Raw genomic sequence first — 19,405 nt, forward strand, 5'->3', positions numbered from 1 at the left:
TCCTCTTCCAACCTCTTCAACACAGGATGCATCACACGAAAATGTTCATACCACCAATACTGCCATCAATAGATAAAATACAATATCAATATATATATAAACATGTCAACATTAATAATTAGATAAATAAATGAAATGAAACAATAACTTAATAAATAAGACTTACCGGTATAATCCAAACAAAGCCGCTGGAATTGCCTTTAGCGGCTTTTCGTCTCAACTCATGAGGTCTAGCCCGGTAAAGGTATGCCAAGATGGATTGACCCCGGTCATAATCCCACATCCTCTACGCCTAAGACAAATGCATCCATCCACCGATACGTAAATAACTATCGGCATATCTAAATAATACCGCACCAACAAAGTAGAAGAGGAAGGCACGCACATACTTTCGTGGATCGACTCCTCACCAATATGATAGTCTTTCGGCTTTTCCTCGAGTCTATTCAAATATCTCAAGTAAACCAACTCATATTTATAGCTCCTCCCTTAAACCGCTTTCGGCCGATAATCTCAAAACTTCGTCTTGCTCATCATCTTCAACCAAATCAAAACCTTCAAAGAAACTTCATCGCCAGTAGTAAAACCTCTAAAGTTTCATCAAAAGGAACGGCATCTCCATAACCAATTGGGATACTCGTGAGCATTGTGAAATCAAGAGGGTAATCCCAAGCTCACCCCATGGGAAATGGAATGTGTGGGTAGTTTGCCACCACCGCTCAACTATCCCAAAACAACAACGCTCATTTTGTCCCAAATTAGAATTCAAAAAGCTCCCAAATGGTGTGGCGGATATAATGTCGGAATCGTGACAAAATTAGGATCCGTTTTGATTTCATACAACGCCACCACGACACAACATTTGAAAGTGCACAACGCACTTTCCATAAGTGTACTTCCTACATTCAACAAACACGCACGCAATACGATATAATTACAAATATTTTTTTTAAAACAATGCGACAAATTCAAACTAATTACACAACAACAAACTTGATATAAACTAACATAAATAATAATAATTAACATAAAAAAAAAAATCAAAAACTTACTTGAGACTCCGCCACTCGATTTGCTACGTGTCGGACCGATGTACTTGCTAATGATGGGTGTTCCTCGATTTCACAACGCGGTAGAAAATTGAACCCAAGTTCAATTTCATCCTCCTCGCCCACATTACGCGTTCTCGACGACGATCCTTTTTGCCCCTTTTTTTTGGAAATTTTAACATTTTCAAACCATCGGGAATGCTCTTCATGTGGTGAGGTTGGTGGGGATGGATTGGGGGGTTGAGAAGTCATTATGAATGGAATTTTGTATGAAAAGGTTGTTAATGGAGGCTTCAAAATCGAATTTTGGGTTTGGAAAGGAAGTGAAAATGGAGCCCGCTTATCCTTTGGTATTGAGCCATCGACGGGATGTTACATCCCGCCTCGTTATAAAATATCGACGGGATGTTACATTCCGTCTCAGATCAAAACTCCGGACGGAATCTAACATCCCGTCCGAGATATTTTTTATCACCTTTGCATTGCACAGCTTCACCTTGTTTATCACCGGGTTGGTGAAAAGGGGGGTGAAAAGTGAGGAGGTGGCGGTGATAGAGGGGGAAAAACTATCACCTGCATTGCAAATGCTCTTAGCAGAATCCAGAATACAAATGATTTTGACATAGCAAAATTGGATGTACTCCGATCAAATTCTATGTTGCAAATTTGCAATCCCAAATCACAATCTCAAATGGAAGTGGGATCCGAGTGATTGCTTGCAATAATTTCGACAGATCACTAGCTCCAAAACGTCAGCGCATATTTTGATAACATTGTATGAGGAATTGGCATTGAAGTTTAGTCTAGCAAATGTCAAATTACAACGGCATCTAATTTTTTTTTTTCGTTTCAAAATCGTATGCCAACAGATAACAAACTTTGAGGGCACTTCGAGAGTTTTCCGACTCAGGTACGACTGTAAGAGGTGGTGCTCTCAAAGCCACTACTTGCCTACTTTCAAAGCTATTCTTGCACTGGGACGTTTCTTTGAGCAACGAAGTGATTAGAGTTGCTCACTCAGCAAAGTCACCTCGCACTGGTCACTGGAAATGCTCTTAAGTCTTAACACCATAGGCAGCTTTGGTCCACTTCCAATGCTCCTATGATTGACACGTGGCCAAATCTAAGTGGCTATTGGTACTTACAGTGACGTGGCTCAACAGCAATCACTAAAAACAACCCAAACAAAGTCTATTGAACGAAAAATCAGACTCAGTTCAGACTCAGTTCACTAACCTTTACTCAGAACGAAAAATTCTATCTCTTTATCCAATTCAAACTACAACCGTCAATTCTCACTATCCAACGGCCGAATTCACAAAAAAATCACACACCATATCCATCTAACTTCTAACAAAACAAGCCCAAAAACTAATACACTCCTCACTCCCTATCCCAATTCCAAACAATCACCAAAAAAATGGCGTCCATTGCCATCAATGCCCATTTCACCACCACCACATGTGACCGTAAAACATCAGAAATCAGTCGCGAATCACTTAAATCCTTTGTTGGTCTCCGTAAAAGGACTATCGAAAATAACCAATCCATCTCACTAACCAAATCACTCCCAATTCACTTAACCAATAGAAAACTTAACATTGTAGCTAGCAAAACAAGTCCAAAACTAACGGGCCGAAATCTTCGTGTTGCGATAATTGGTGGAGGCCCAGCTGGAGGTGCTGCTGCTGAAACTCTAGCTAAAGGTGGTATCGAGACTTACGTAATTGAACGTAAGCTCGATAACTGTAAACCATGCGGCGGTGCAATACCGCTTTGCATGGTAGGAGAATTCGATTTACCATTAGATATTATCGATAGACGTGTAACGAAAATGAAGATGATTTCACCATCAAATGTAGCTGTTGACATTGGCCAAACACTAAAACCACATGAGTACATTGGTATGGTTCGTCGCGAAGTACTAGACGCCTACTTACGCGAACGTGCAGCTAAAGCTGGTGCAAATATTCTCAATGGTCTTTTTCTAAAAATGGACATGCCACAAGAACAAAATGCACCTTATGTTCTTCACTACAGTTTATTTGATGGTAAAGCTGGATCAGTTGGCGAAAAGCGTACTTTAGAGGTGGACGCTGTGATTGGGGCGGATGGGGCGAATTCGCGTGTGGCTAAGGCGATTGGTGCTGGAGATTATGATTATGCTATTGCATTTCAAGAGAGGATTAAAATTCCAGATGATAAAATGGTTTATTATGAAAATCTTGCTGAGATGTATGTTGGTGATGATGTGTCGCCTGATTTCTATGGGTGGGTTTTTCCAAAATGCGACCACGTCGCGGTTGGGACAGGCACTGTGACGCATAAGGGTGATATTAAGAAATTCCAGTTGGCAACACGAAACCGCGCCAAGGATAAGATTTTGGGTGGGAAGATTATTCGCGTCGAGGCACATCCTATCCCTGAGCACCCTAGGCCGAAAAGGTTAGTATAGTAACAAAGTTCAGATTCAGTAATAATTTAGATAAGAATTTAGATTAAATGAATGAAGTGAATATAATTGCTATAAAGTTAAACAATTTGACATAATATTTAGAAAATTAGAACCGCATTGATGGTATTATAGCATCCAGTACAAGTTTATGGGACCATGGATTGTATGGTGCACTGTAAAAAATACAAACGTGCAGTACATAATTCGCAATTATCATTGTCAATAAGTAGATACGTAAATGTATTAATATTGGCTCGAGTTTATTTAATGCATTGATGGTTGAAGTTCAAGAATTGCTTAGAAGTGGAACATGTTTGTGTTATGCAGGTTGGCAGGGAGAGTAGCCCTTGTAGGTGATGCAGCAGGATATGTGACAAAGTGTTCTGGAGAGGGAATCTACTTTGCAGCAAAGAGTGGGAGAATGTGTGGTGAAGCAATTGTTGAAGGATCAGCAAATGGTACTAGATTAATTGATGAGTCTGATTTGAGGAAGTATTTGGAAAAATGGGACAAAACTTATTGGCCAACATATAAGGTGTTGGATGTGTTGCAAAAGGTGTTTTATAGATCAAATCCAGCAAGAGAAGCTTTTGTAGAGATGTGTGCAGATGAATATGTGCAGAAAATGACTTTTGATAGTTATTTGTATAAGACTGTTACACCTGGGAATCCTTTGGAGGATTTGAAGTTGGCTGTTAATACTATTGGGAGTTTGGTGAGAGCTAATGCACTTAGGAAAGAGATGGACAAGATTAATGTATGATGAATTGATGATGAAGCGGTAATTGCTACATGTGTAAGCTTAGTTCACTTCCTTTTTTTCTTGTGAATTGATTAAGAGAAGAAGGTATTGTACTTGATGAAATTTGTCTATTTTGAATCAATTCGTTTTGAATTTGATTTGTTATAGTCATTTGATCGATATTCACCTATACCTCTCTCTACAAGATGTAAAGAAACTAAAAAAGGCATTCAATGGTGAATCTATTTCATTCCCTTCTTGAAGGTTTGCTTTGATTCATTGATAAGGGTGGAAACTGGAAAGAGACGCACTCACCCTATTAATCATGGTATTTGTTACAGACGGACTATTTTGTGTTGGGCAGACTAAAAAAAAAAACAATTATTACAAGTGTGTCATTGGTCTCAAAAAGTCTAAAAAAAAAACAATTATTACAAGTGTGACATTGGTCCTAAAAAATTGAATTTGAAAACCCCAAACTTAAACGACCCGACTAGGTCGTTCATTGTGCAAACCAAACGGTCTGATCACACCGTCTAGACTAAGTCCAAAACAATGTGGTCATGTCGTTTGGGATTTGGACTTAGAAAAAAACTTACCGGTGTGGTCACATCATTTGGACTAAGTCCCAAACGACTTGGCCACACCGCGTTTAAGACTTAACCCGGCGGTGTTACGGTCAAGAGGCCAAAAATGTAACTTTATATTTTTCAAAGTTCAAATCCCAAACGGTGTGACCATTTTCGTTAGTGACTTAGTCCAAACGATGTGGCCATATATCGTTGGAGACTTAGTCCAAAACAAATGGCCATATCGTTGGGAATTTTTTCTATCGTTGAAATTTTCTAAGTCCAAATCCCAAACGACATGGCCACATCGTTTTGGACTTGACTCAGACGGTGTGACCCGCACCGTTTGGTGTGAACGAATCCACCCAGCCAGTCGTTTAAGCTTGGGGTTTTCGAATTTTCTCATTCAGCTACTGTACACATGCATATTCAACCCTAGTCACGTGCATATTTAGCCCTAGTGTTTAATGTTAGTGTTAGGATATAATTTTCATGGTTTAAGATTTAGGATGGTGGAAGAGAATAGAAGAGAAGGGCTGAAAAGGGAAATTCACGTTGGTTTGGGAGGTGCCCAACACAAAACAATTTTTTGGGACCAATGACATACTTGTAATAATTATTATTTTTTGGACTTTTTGGGACCAATGACACACTTGTAATAATTGTGTTTTTTTTTGGTATGCCCAACACAATATGGGGTTCGTCAGTAACAGGACCCTTAATCATTATACCTACTTAGGTTTTGTTAACTTGTTTTGTTGATCCGAGCAAAACAACAGCAGCGATGGTCTAATTGCCTAATTGCTCAAACACCTTTTTCAGATATATATAGACTTATAGCAAACCGCATTTCCCTTGGGTCGACTGATTCCATTTGTTGTTAAGGAGTTTTTAACAATAAAGGGAATAGCCCAGCGGATGAGGCCCTCATGAGTGGCAACGCTTAAGGAGGGGAGGGTGGGTGTAGGAAGCTTCTTCTGCAAGTAAGAACATTCCCAATGCAAGCAACAAGTTGTTACTGTTAGAACTTTTTCCTCTTCAGGTGTACCTACATAGATCATACACATTACACAATGTTAATTATCAAACTACGTAGTGTGACATTGAGAAGACTCACTAAACCGTGATCTTAAAGTAACATGACTGAGTCATTTACATGTCTCAAATCACATGTGTCAGGTCATGACACATATATAAAATGAGTATGGGCTTAACTGTATGTGCAGATACTTTTTGGGATTAAGCGTATTTCTATTATCATGATGGGCTATAATAGAAATACACCCATAATATATAAGTTGAGGTTCACACTCCAAATCCTATTTTGAGTCTCATAGTTTTCCATCTATTGTAAGAAAACACAAAAAAGGGTTTTAGAGTGGAAGACAACAATGTTCCACTGCTTATAGGACTTGCTTAATCAACGATATTGCTTCAGGTATGTCCTATTACAATTAGGTTTTCTTTATTGATTGGCATGCGATTCTGGGTTATGAAGAAATGTTAACAATTGGTATCAGAGCCTAAAATAGTTACTTATGCATTCAATAGTCGGCCCTAAGGAAGACTTATTGTTTGGCCAAGCCTAACTTTGTTTTACATATGTTGATTAGGCTTATGTGTTTAGAGAAAACCACTGCTTGTCCAAATACTTGAATTATAACGGTGTTAGGTTTCTCATTAAGGCCCACTACTAGAGTTTTATAATGTTTTATTTCTTGTCATTTGTCTATTTGATTATTATTTTTCATTTAGACTAATGCATGCATGATAATATTACAGTTTATTATTGTCTATGCATCAAAGTAAATGACATATGTATTAATGTGAGTTATCTTTTGTATTATGTTCAGTGAATACATCTTCTATATCTGCCAATTTAACTAGTATTCTAGTTCTTACTGGTTCCAACTTTACAAAATGGGAAGAGCATGTTCTAATCGTTCTTGGATGTATGGATTTGGATTATGCATTACGTGTTGATGAGCCTGCTAAACTTAAGGATGATAGTGGAGCTGAGGAAAAGGCTAACTACGAAAAGTGGGAGCGCTCCAATCGCCTTAGTCTTAGTATAATGAAGCACTCTATTTTTGAAACTTTTCGTGGTGCAATGCCTAAGGAAGAAAATGCCAAGAAATTCCTAAGCCAAGTTGCAGACCAATTTGTTGCATCGGAAAAGGTCGAGGCAAGTACGCTCCTTAGCAAACTTGTCACCATCGTTAGGTATCTTGGCAAAGGAAATGTTAGAGAGTACATTATGGAAATATCTAATCTTGTTGCCAAAATGAGGGCACTAAAGTTGGAGTTCTCTGATGATCTCCTTGTGCACCTCATTCTTATTCTCTTCCTGCACAATTTGGTCCCTTTAAGATCAATTATAATACTCAAAGGGAGAAATGGACTCTTAATGAGCTCATTGCTCAGTGTGTGCAAGAAGAGGAAAGGCTAAAACAAGAGAAGACTAAAAGTGCTCACTTAGCAACTTCCTCTAATGGCAATTCAGGCACTAAGAAAAGGAAATGGAATAATAAGGGTAAAGGAACTGCAGATAATGCGACACCACAGGTGAATGGACAAGATAAACAGGTTCAGACTACTTTCTATTACTTTTGCAAGAAACATGTAGGTCACATTAAGAAAGAATGTCCAAAGTATATAAAGTGGATAGCAAAGCAAGCAGGTAATGGATTTAGTTTTGTTTGTTCTGAATTAAATCTTGCCGAAGTACCTTCAAATTCATGGTGGATAGATACGGGAGCAACTATTCACATTAGTTTTTCTATGCAGGGTTGTCTAAGGAGTCGCAAGCCAAGTGATACCGAAAGGTTCATTTACATGGGTGATGGCAATAAGGCATGTGTTGAGGCCATTGGAGTCTTTAGATTAAAATTAAAGTCTGGTTTTTATTTGGATTTAGATGAGACTGTTTATGTACTGTCTTTCAAACGGAATTTAATTTCTATTTCCTGTTTGGACAAATCCGATTATACTTGTTCAGTTGGAAATTAAAAGGAATATTTAGTCTCTTTCAAAATTCAAATCTTATTGGTACAGGCTCTTTGATTGATAATCTATACAAGTTAGACTAGGATGCCTCTCACTTAAGGTTAAATGAAACTTTGCATGTTAATAACTATAGTACTAAGCATAGATTAATTAATGAGAACTCCTCTACATTGTGGCACAAGCGTTTGGGTCATATCTCTAAACAAAGAATTGAAAGGCTTGTGTCAAATGGAGTTCTTGGTGCCCTTGATTTTTCAGACTTTAAAGTTTGTATTGAATGTATAAAGGGTAAACAAACAAATATAAGGAAGTTTGGTGCCAGCAGGAGTTCAAGTGTCTTAGACATGATATATACTGGTATTTGTGGCCCATTTCCTACGGCTTCTTGGAATGGTCAATGCAGGTATTTCATCACGTTTACAGACGACTATTCTTGTTATGGGTATCTATACTTAATTCATGAAAAATCACAGTCACTGGATGTATTTAAGGCCTGTAAAGCTGAAGTTGAAAATCAACATTCTAAGAAAATTAAAGCTATCATATCTAACCGTGGTTGTGAATAGTATGGTAGGTATGATGGAAAAGGCCAACATCCAGGACCATTTGCAAGATACTTGGAGGAATGTGGCATCGTTCCTCAGTACACCATGCCAGGGACTCCAAGTCAAAATGGTGTATCTGAGAGACGAAATCGGACTCTAAAAGACATGGTTAGGAGTATGATTTGTCATTATACCTTACCAAAGTCTCTTTGGGGCGAAGCCTTAAAGACTGCAGTATATATCCTTAACCGAGTAACTAGTAAAGCAGTAATTAAAACCCCATATGAATTATGGACTGGAAAGAAACCCAGTATAAGACATTTACGTATTTGGGGTTGTCCAGCTGAGGCTAGGCCATATAGGCCTAATGAAAGAAAACTGGACTCAAGAATAGTTAGTTGCTACTTTATTGGTTATTCGGAAAGGTCAAGGGGTTTCAAGTTTTATTGCCCCTTTTCCAATACCCTAATTGAGACGGATAATGCCAAATATATTAAGGATGTTGAGGATAGTGGGAGCACACAACAAAGGAATATTGCTTTTGAAGAAGAGTATGTTGATATTCCTTTAGTGGATATCCATAGAGATGAGTTGATCACACCTGTCATTAGGCAGGATGCGGTTGTAGATCAACCAAATATTCCTAAGTTGGCCCCTACTATTATAGAAGAACCTCAACAAATTCAATTAGAAGTGCCAATAAGGAGATCAATTAGGGAGAGGAGAGCAGCTATAAATTCAGATGAATATATATATAGTCTATCTCCAAGAGCATGAGTTTGATATAGGAATGGAAAATGATCCTACTACTTTCATTTAAGCCAAACAAAGTGCTTACTCCTTAGATTGGATGAATGCCATGATAGAGGAGTTAAAGTCTATGAAAGACAATGATGTTTGGGATCTTGTCGAGTTGCCTAATGGACTCAAACCCATTGATAACAAATGGATTTTCATAACCAAAAGAGACTCAAAAGGCAGCATTGACAGATATAAAGCACGTCTTGTTGCAAAAAGCTTTACTCAAAAGGCAGGCATTGACTATAAAGAGACTTTACCTCCAGTTTCATCGGAAGACTCTTTTAGACTTATTATGGCACTTGTAGCTCATTATGATTTAGAGTTACACCAGATGGATGTTAAGACAACTTTTCTGAATGGTGACATTCAGGAGACTATCTATATGAGGCAACCTCATGGTTTTGAGTCCAAAGGCTTTGAACATTTGGTTTACAAATTAAAGAAATCCATCTATGGCTTAAAGCAAGCATCTCGTCAGTGGTATTTAAAGTTTGATCACACCATTTCCTCTTTTGGTTTTAAGGAAAATGATGTGGATCAATGTGTTTATCACAAGATCAGTGGGAGTAAATTTATTTTTCTAGTGCTATATGTTGATGACATCCTACTAGCGAGCAGTGGCATAGGCCTTTTGCATGAAACCAAGAGATTTCTTTCGAGGAATTTTGAGATGAAAGATCTTGGTGAAGCATCTTTTGTGCTTGGCATTGAAATTCATCGTGATAGATCACATGACATTCTGGGCTTATCACAAAAGGCTTATGTTGAAAGGGTGCTAAGTAGGTTTGGCATGCAAAATTGTGCACCAGGTGATGCATCCATTGCTAAGGGTGATAAATTGAGTTTGCTTCAATATCCAAAGAACGATTTAGAGAAAGAACAAATGAAAGATATTCCTTATGCATCAATAGTAGGGAGTCTTATGTATGCTCAAGTTTGTATGCGTCCAGATATTGCGTATGTAGTTGGAATGCTAGGCAAATACTTAAGTAATCCAGGCATGGATCATTGGAAAACGGCTAAAAAGGTGATGTAGTATTTGCAAAGAACAAAAGATTTTATGCTCACATACTGAAAAACCAATCATTTTGAGTTGATTGGGTATTCGGATTCAGATTTTGCTGGTTTCCTGGATAGTAGAAAATCCATGCCTGGTTATGTTTTCATGTTAGTTGGAGGTGATGTATCATGGAAAAGTGTCAAACAAACACTAGTAGCCTCCTCCACTATGGAAGCAGGATTTATTACTTGTTTTGAAGCATCAAATCAAGTAAAGTGGTATAGAAATTTCACTTTTGGGCTTCATGCTATGGGTTTCATTGAGAAACCATTAACGATTTATTGTGATAATAAAGCCGCTGAACTTTATTCCAAGAACAACAAGAGTTTGTCAAAGTCTAGGCACATTGACATAAAGTTTCTTGTCGTGAAAGAGAGGGTTAAAGATCATCATATGACAATTGAGTACGTTAATACAAATCTCCAGATAGCTGATCCGCTAACTAAGGGCTTACCACCTAAGGCATTTAAGGAGCATATAGCTCGTATGGGGGTGGTTAGTCCTTGTGATGTTTCCTTTTAGTGAGAGTTTGTATTAATTTTTTGTTTACTAAACTTTGGCTGTCACTTCAGTAATTGATGATTTTGAAATAAAGTTATCTACTTATTCATTTATGGTTGTGCATATAAAGTTTGATTAAGAAGAATAAAGAAAATCATTATCTCAATTAGTAGAGTACACCATAATTAACATGGACATTTAAATTGTACCAGCCTTTTTTCTTCCACTAAATACCCTTGATAAAATATTCAAACAAATTATTCAATGTCTTTAAGAATGACTATTTTGTCATTTCAAAATTTACTACCATTTATACCCTTAAGATGATATAGTACTCTTAAGGACGTATGTGTAAATTCAAGTCAGAAATCAACTACACGCCACTAATCAATTGTTCGCGACTAAGGCCTCACATTAATTGTCGAATTTATTACCATTTATACCGAATTTCAATGGGCTAGGTAACTAAACGGTCTTTCTCCCTTTTCCCCTCCGTCTCCGTCTCCCTCTCAATCCCCACTCCTACTCTGCATCTCCCACTTCTCAAAAAAATAAAAAAAAATAAAAAATTTCTCCCTCATTCTCTCTCTCTTTTCATATTGAGTTCTCTCATTACAACAAATTCGGTCCAGCCATTCAATCAAAGAGCAATTCAATGGAGGTAAAAAAACTCGAGAAAACTATATACTATTTGTTTGCAGGTCGACCTATCAAATTCTTAGTCACATACGTTATATCAGGAAACATGAAAGTTTTGCTTCTCTATTTACCTACTTTGCAATTTTGTTTGGTTAGATGAAGGTCTGCTAAAATAGCTTATATGTATAGAGTTATATATTTATAGTAATAAGTTTGTGGACATTTGACTAATAGGTAGCTAGGTTGGAAGCTATGGCGGTTGCTCACCTGATTACCTATGGTGTAATCCCATTAGAACAGAGGCTTCTATGGGTTGACTGTGTGGAGCTCATCTGGGTTACCTTTCTATCAACGTAAGTATCTAGCATAATTTACACATATTGAACCAAGAATCATGAAAAGGGCAAGTTGTCCGCACACTTCCCCACCTGGGAGTAATTGTTAATTCTTAACACCGACAACCGCTCTTTTTAGTGCCGCTTATTCAAATGAGAAATCAGAGGCAAGAACTTCTGAAGCATCAATAGAGACAGATTCTAAATCTCCATGAGTCAGCTCTCCTGAGTATAGCACATTGATAATGTTATAGATCGTGTTAATTCATACTTGTGGACCAGATATAAAGCACAAGTTCACAAGTTCAGAAAAGTTGTCACAAAGCTCTATGCTATTGGTGACTTTGAGGAATAGACGACCTTGGGCGTTGGACTGAGAGACATACAGATGGTGAAAAGAAAATGGCTCAACAGATTGGTTATATTGTTCAGCGTGCACTTGCACCCATGTATCTTTTTTGTTTATTGGATTAAAAGACAAACAAGGGAGTGATGAAGTTCTTAGTCGTGTGTCTTTTTAATTCAACTATGCAATGTTTAGGTAGTTTTTGGTTAATTATAGCTTTCACCTCCTCAAACTGTCGCTTCAATCCTTTTGATAAGTAAGCCTTGATGTTTGCTTCACGTTTCTATTTAATTTTTGGCCTGGTTGCAAATTGAATTATTTCGTCAAGACGTTGAGTATAGTAGTCAATGTCCATTGCATTTGCATCCCAATGTTTTTTTTTTTTTTTTTTTTTTTTTTTGAGTGGTGAAGCAGCTTAGTTTGCAACTATTTCAGCTAAGTGCGTGAGAATTAACAATTTCTTTCTGATGTTCAAATGTATGCATTATATTTCAGATACTTCTTACAACAACATCTAATGATGGGAAATGCATAATCTTCTCTACTTTTATTAAAGGTGTCGACTCTAGGTACATTTAAATAGATTAGAGGTTTGAAAATTTTCTATCACCTCTTTGAGTATCCTCAAGTCATCTATGTGGTTCTTGACAGGGAATCTCTATCAAGCTCTTCTTTGGATATGTAATTTGGGGAGGTAAATATGTGTTCCCTTATTTTTAAGATCAATGTTATGCCTGTGTGTGTGCGTGCCTTTCTCTTACTTCCCTTTTAGGTCTTTGTTCGCATATACTTCCAGTTTGGGGCTTATTAAAATGGGTTTTTTTTTTTTTTTTGAAACAACAAATTGTGCAACTTGATCTTTCCTTTAGCTGGGCATTTGGTGTTAAGTGGCCTTAGATCATAGCAAGTAATTTGGTTGATGTACTGACACAAACTCTCCTATTCTCAACAGATGGATGGGTAGCACCAAAACTCTCTAAGAAAGCCGACAGATTCATGCTTTATATGCTTATTGCTGGCAAGAAAGCCTTGGCGGATGGTGGGATCACAAATGAAGTAATGATTGAGTTAGATAAAGCTGATGTGCGGTGTTGATTGGATCTATAATGGGTGGTATGAATGTTAGTTTTGAGTTATTTGTTATTTCAAATGCGAACTATAATGTTGAAATGGGTCAATTTTGAAATTTTTTATTTTGGTTTTGAATGCTGAAATGACTTACATTGATTATCCATGATTTTCTATGGCTCTAACAATTTTTATTTGGGTTATCCATAAATTAAATGGTCATGGGGTTCTCAGTTACTCATCCAAAAGTGTGCTATTGTTCCCCTTTTGTTTTTTTTATGGTAGTAATGGTATATGACAGTTCAACCGAATGTTTAGTGTATGAGATTACTGCTCACTGCTAACTTATTGTTTTTCGTGATTTTGGGTAATCAAAGTTTCACTCTCTTGGTTTTTTTTTGTTTACACAAAGAGCATGATCATGTAACATTTTAGACATATATAGTTTACTTGAAAAAAGGAAGTAGTTCATTCATTTTATTTTATTTTTTCTTTTTAAGATTCAAACAAAATTTGTTAGCATAGTTTCTTAGACAACATACAAAGCAAAGAGAACCAAGAAATGACAATTATCACCATGAGAACAAGCTTAAGAGTGGGGAGAACAATTCATTATATTCTATGGTCAAGTAATTCTTGATGGAGGATCGAGTTATTGATTAGGTGTGGTTTAAAAGCTAATGAGATTTGTGTAAACAAAATCAGAATCGGGAATTGCATCAAAACTAATGTCTTTTGGTCATGTAGACGAAGAAAGGCTCATGGCGGTTATGCGTGACAAGGTCGTGGACGGATGAATACACTGGAGTTCTAGAGGTAGACCATTCAACTTTTCTATATTATTATGTATTTTTAGATGGACTGATGTGATTTAACAACTTTTCTATGTTATTATGTATTTTCAGATGAACTGATGTAAGTTATTGGTATGTGTTTATGGTTCTATTTCCATTTTTTTCTTGCACCTATTATCTGAAGAATTCCCATGTTTTATAGAGAAGGTAAGATACTTCAGTTCATATCCTTTTAGGTCTATAGATGGAACATTCACCAAACTATCTATCTTATAAATTTTGGGAGGTTTAACCACATATTCAAGTCTGTAGGAACAACAATTGTTTAATCAAAATAAGTTAAGAGTCCATTGTTGATTCTTCTCCCCAATCTTACATTTTCTTAAATTATATATAAATCATAGCCATGCACTCTTGTGTGTTGAATTCTAAGATATCATTTGTTCTTTTATTTTTTTTAATCTCAACCAATTTTGGAAGTAGTGATGAAGTGTGCATTTAACTTGCAAAGATTCCAAAAGATAAACCAAACCAAGTTCTGATTTGGCATCGTTACCTCATCATTTTTTGGGTATATAAGGTTGGTTTGTTTATGGTATGTTTACCGGGCTTCGATTTAAAGATCTGTGTGACCCTAAAGAGGATATGGACATTAAAGAAGCGCTTGCAAGGCTTCTTCGTGAAATTGTTGATGCTAGGAACGAGCGACTCAAGCATGCCATGGATCTTTCCATGAAGCACGAGTATCTTTATGATGATTTGCAAGTATGTATTTATTCACTTTTATCTGATTGTGTTTCTATTGATTGTTTTGTCTAATTTTTAATCAAGGAAATGGTGGTTTGATTAATTTTGTAAAAGATTAATTAGTTTGATTTATGGCATACCTTTTTTTTTCTAGAAAATTAATGTCTAACGTATTTTACAAATGGCAGTGTTCTTTGAATATGGAGTAGTGTGAAATTGCTTAACAACTGAGGAACAAATTAACTTATAGAGGTAACTTTGTCGTGCACCCTCAGAACATTTATGCATTTAATGTGTCATTTTGATTTAGGTGGTCTGCCATGGTCATTGTTTAGCAATACAATAGCAATTCCAATAACTTTTTGTGCTCAGGCAAACATCACCATATCCATTAACTAAATCAACTGCCATAGCAATAATAGCATTTACAGGTAGGGTTTTATACTTTTATAAAATAATAGTAGTTCTTTTGGAGTTTGTTTTTCCTAAGGTACCTAAAGACCTGATTCAATTCTTATTGGCTCCACTTAACAGCGAAAGCCATAAGCAGCAGACTACAAGCCATGCATAGCAAACATTAGGCTTCCACCAAAACTTGACAAAGAGTCAAAGACTCCTTCGCAGGTATTCTCTCTTTCTTGCAGTGTATAATTAAATCCAATAAGCGTATACACATCAAATAAAATATTACTTTGAGTTTCAAAGGAGGTGATGTTTTAGATGAGCATGGGAATAAACTGGTCGAAATTACTTACATAATTGAGGAAGCCGTTGATTGAGCAAGCTTTCAAGTTATAAAATCTGGCTATATATTTGAGAGGCGTTAAACGCAGTTGTGGGAAGCGGCTTAGCTATATGATTTGAATGTATAATTAATTTGATTAGCGCTTAACCTTCGTTTCAGTGAATTGGAATTAGTCTTAATTGTTCGGAAGTGATTGTGTTATGAATTCCACTTTCCTAGATATATGAATCGTGGGTTGAATTTGTTAGTAAGAAAAAATGTGGTGAACATCATAATGCCAATAGGCTGTGTGTTAAATTTGGGTCAGAAGTGGAAACAGTACGTTAAGCACCAATTGAACATGAAATCTCTTTAAATTTCACAGAGATTGAAGACACACCTCCACTCTACTATTCACAGAGTTTTTAATGAATTAACGTTTTTGAACTTTTGAATTTCTTTTCATATTAATGTCTTCCCCTTCATCTATGAACGAATTGATTCCTATCATTTTTCCGTTTAGTTATTTTTTGTGATAAGCACCTTCTGGTATTTCCTACAGTCATACTTTAAATATACATTGTCTCATGAAATTTAAATTTATAAGTGAAATAATAATTTTTTTTTCTTAGTATTGCATTTACCATTTTAACTTTACAGTGAAGAAAATCTAATCTCTACAGGCATGAAGCAATTCTTCTACGCATCCACGATCATAGGAGTTGAACAGGCAATAGGTAAGAGGGGTTTATGCATTGTTACTATAATATCACTATATCAATTTTAGAATTATATTGTTTGTACATTGACTGGCAAATGTCGTTGCACAAAAAATTGATTTCCTGATGTATTAATTTGATTAGATTTTTTGATAAAAAAAAATGTTTGATATTAAAAGCATATAGGTGACTTTGTCCTAATCATTTCCCTTTTTGGAGATGGCAACCCAAAAATGCACATATCTTAGATAAACATATTAGTTAAGCCTTCTTGAGTTGTATGTGAATTCTATAATTGTTGGTTTCTTATTTAGGTGCAATACCATTATTTGAGTGTTGTAGAATGTAGATTTCCCTGTTTGGCATATCTCATCTTTGGCGACCACTACTACAGAATGACACTTATACCACTGTTTTTAAGTGTGGTATAAATATATTTACCACTGTTATGCAACCGTGACAATAGGTGGTGTGGTATATAATAATAGCAAAACTGTGGTATATATGTTTAACGGATACCATGGTTGTTCAAAGAACCGTGGTTTGTATGCCCATGATATACCACGGTTGTCAATAGAACTGTGGCATATAAGCTATTGAAACCGTAGTTTATATTAGTGTATGTGTTATAATACCGTGATATATAGTTATACTAAACACTACGGTTTATGCCAAACCGTGGTATATATATATATATATATATATATATATATATATAATAATAATAATAATAATAATGCTAGTAACAGTCTTCCACTTAAAAACCGAACCTGCATAACAAAATTTACACAGCCTGCCTACATACAACATTTCCATCTTCCCAACAAATTCCAAAATGTACAATAAACTATCAAACATTGCAAAAAAAGATAATAATAATAATAAAAAAATTCCATTAATTTTTTGAGTGCACTAAGAAAACAAACTTCAAATTTCTTTTCATAAATTAAAAAGATAAGACTCATAAATTAAACTGGAGGGGTCTGAACATAGCTAAAACTCATCCTCATTCGCTTCCGGCTGAAACACCCCATTTTCCTGGATACCAACTCTACCACTATAGGATACCAACTCTAATACCATATAATCACACGAGTAATGATGTGCACTGAAGGCTCAGAAGCCCGAGCCATACATGTTCCCTTTTCACCAATTAAAAGAAACCAAAACTAGGTTGATTTTCTCCCTCACTCCAAAACATGCATGTGCTAAGCGTGAGGTGTCCATTAGAAAAGAGAAAAAATAGTAACAATTCTAGCAGAGTGCGGTATATATTGAGTTTCATAATATAACATATTGGAATTCTATATTAGACCACAAAAATTAAAAGGAATCCATAACAAAGTAATCTCTCATCTTAAGCAACAATGCTTAAATGCCCCCTCTTAAAAGAAAAGTTGAATCCGCTTCCCTCGGTCTGCAACCCTATGATCAACCTCCTGCAAAATATTTAATGACTCGTATTTGGATGGATTCTTCGAATAAAATGGCCAATGACATAGCCAAATTCAAATTGCAGTAGTTCAAAGTTTGATTTTCATTAGAAATTTCATAACAGAACTACCTTCGATTAAAAATGAATCAAACGGTTTGTCCCACTACTCTAGGAAAAAAGAATGATTCATTACATAGTACTGAATAATTCAACTTTACATTTAAACAATTGAGTTTTCTTTCACTACCTTCCTTTGTTATCACTTTCAATCCATTAGAATCGTCGTTTGTGAACTCGGCTTTGCAATGATACAAGTGAAATAACCTTGTCTAAGTTGAGAATGCAGATTCACAGTAGAAATGTGGCTTCTGATATTGAATTCACAGAAACATAAACAATATATTGCAAATAAAATTGACACCTTACCTAAAAGGTTCATCTCCAGTGTACTTAACTGCACCATTTGCATCCCGGTAGAGCACACGATTGAGCATCTCTGATCTTTCTATACCAATTGTGCATATGTATCTTTGAGTGTTAAGTGTCATCTGCACGATCAATACCATAAAATAATAACTTAATAATGAAGAATACCATAAAATAATAGAATTAATGCTAAAGAAATATAAGCACAAGCAGACATTTTAATAATATATAATGTGTAAACTACAATTTACCGGCCCTGAATCAATTGTTGCCCCCTAAATGACGCTTGACATTTGTTTTCTTATTTTTTTGTTTCCACAATCTAAAGTGTAAATCTTAGGACAATATAACATTTGAGTTATATATCACGTGTAAATAAAATACTTACATACACGTTTGCTTGATCTCCTGTTTTCTTATTTTGCATTGTTAATTTTAACTTGGGTGTTGATAGAGCGGTTGGGATGCTTTGGGATTTAATGTCCTATGAAAGCCATTAAACGTCAACAAAGAAAGTGAGTATACAATGCATACTTTACCATCAACATGATAACAACTAATATGAAACCATAAAAGTCAAAGGAGTATAGAAAATTCATTTCAAGGTAATTGTTTATTTTCACCAAAGACCCACCTTTTGTGAATGATTCGGACTCTCCATTGAGTTGTCCGATTTTTGAATTTAGGAACATTTGCAGCACCAACATCTTTCATCTCTACATCAGATTTAGCACCTTCCTTGGATGCTACGATAGCATTTGGGCTTTTACCTTCGTCCACCCCCGGAAAAGCGATGAAAGAAGGCGACAATCCATCACTTGTTGAGACATACAATTAGATGATGAGGTGCTAAGAGGACTGAACTTGCCACCAACCGAGGTCTTGTGGGAATCCTATGCTCTTGTTGACCGCTTCGTGTTGTTTGGATACTTGGCCTCGGGCTACAATATAGTCTTTTTTTCGAATGTAGTGTACATTAGGGCGAGAACCCGCAAGGCTAGTAAGCGCTGGCAATGACGTTTTGATCGGGGAACCTGATCCGTGTCTTATATGGAGAGCACTTTTTGATTGTGCGGCTTTTAAACAAAGAAGCCGGTGAAGGGAAGGAGGGCAATCGAGCACCGGATGCAAGTCGCGGTTAAGCAGATCATAGGATTTGGAGCCAAAGAGGACTTCGGTTGAACCGGTGGTCCTTTCGACATTTATTTTAGGTTTTGTTTGATGTTACTTTATTATGAGGAGCTTGTTGTATCCGAGATCCAGTGAAATATCTTCGTGAACCGAAGGCGAACTTGATGGAATTCACGCACCGGCGACCCTGCATCATTTGCATGTTGGATGAACTAGAAATCAAAAGACCCTTTGGTTTAGCAAACACCATTATCAGCTTTTTCTACATTCAACAACGGGGTATTGGCTGTGTGTGGCAGGAAAAAGTGAAAAA

General features: G+C 36.3%; 1 protein-coding gene and 1 pseudogene across 1 annotated transcript; both read left to right on the forward strand.

Annotated features, from left to right (window-relative positions):
• The first annotated feature begins 2,274 nt into the window (after nucleotides 1–2,274).
• LOC147522499 (Pyridine nucleotide-disulfide oxidoreductase family protein) lies at nucleotides 2,275–4,404 on the forward strand. Its single transcript, XM_086593894.1, has 2 exons — nucleotides 2,275–3,494; nucleotides 3,832–4,404. Exons 1-2 carry the CDS (start codon nucleotides 2,470–2,472, stop codon nucleotides 4,265–4,267), a joined length of 1,461 nt encoding a protein of 486 aa, XP_086450020.1. The 5' UTR covers nucleotides 2,275–2,469; the 3' UTR covers nucleotides 4,268–4,404.
• A 10,103-nt stretch (nucleotides 4,405–14,507) lies between these two features.
• On the forward strand, nucleotides 14,508–14,729 carry LOC147522500 (cytochrome b-c1 complex subunit 7-2, mitochondrial pseudogene; annotated as a pseudogene).
• The last annotated feature ends 4,676 nt before the right edge of the window (nucleotides 14,730–19,405 follow it).

Source organism: Coptis chinensis, chromosome 1 (assembly GCF_015680905.1).
Source record: "Coptis chinensis isolate HL-2020 chromosome 1, ASM1568090v1, whole genome shotgun sequence".
In the NCBI taxonomy this organism is placed as follows: Eukaryota; Viridiplantae; Streptophyta; class Magnoliopsida; order Ranunculales; family Ranunculaceae; genus Coptis; species Coptis chinensis.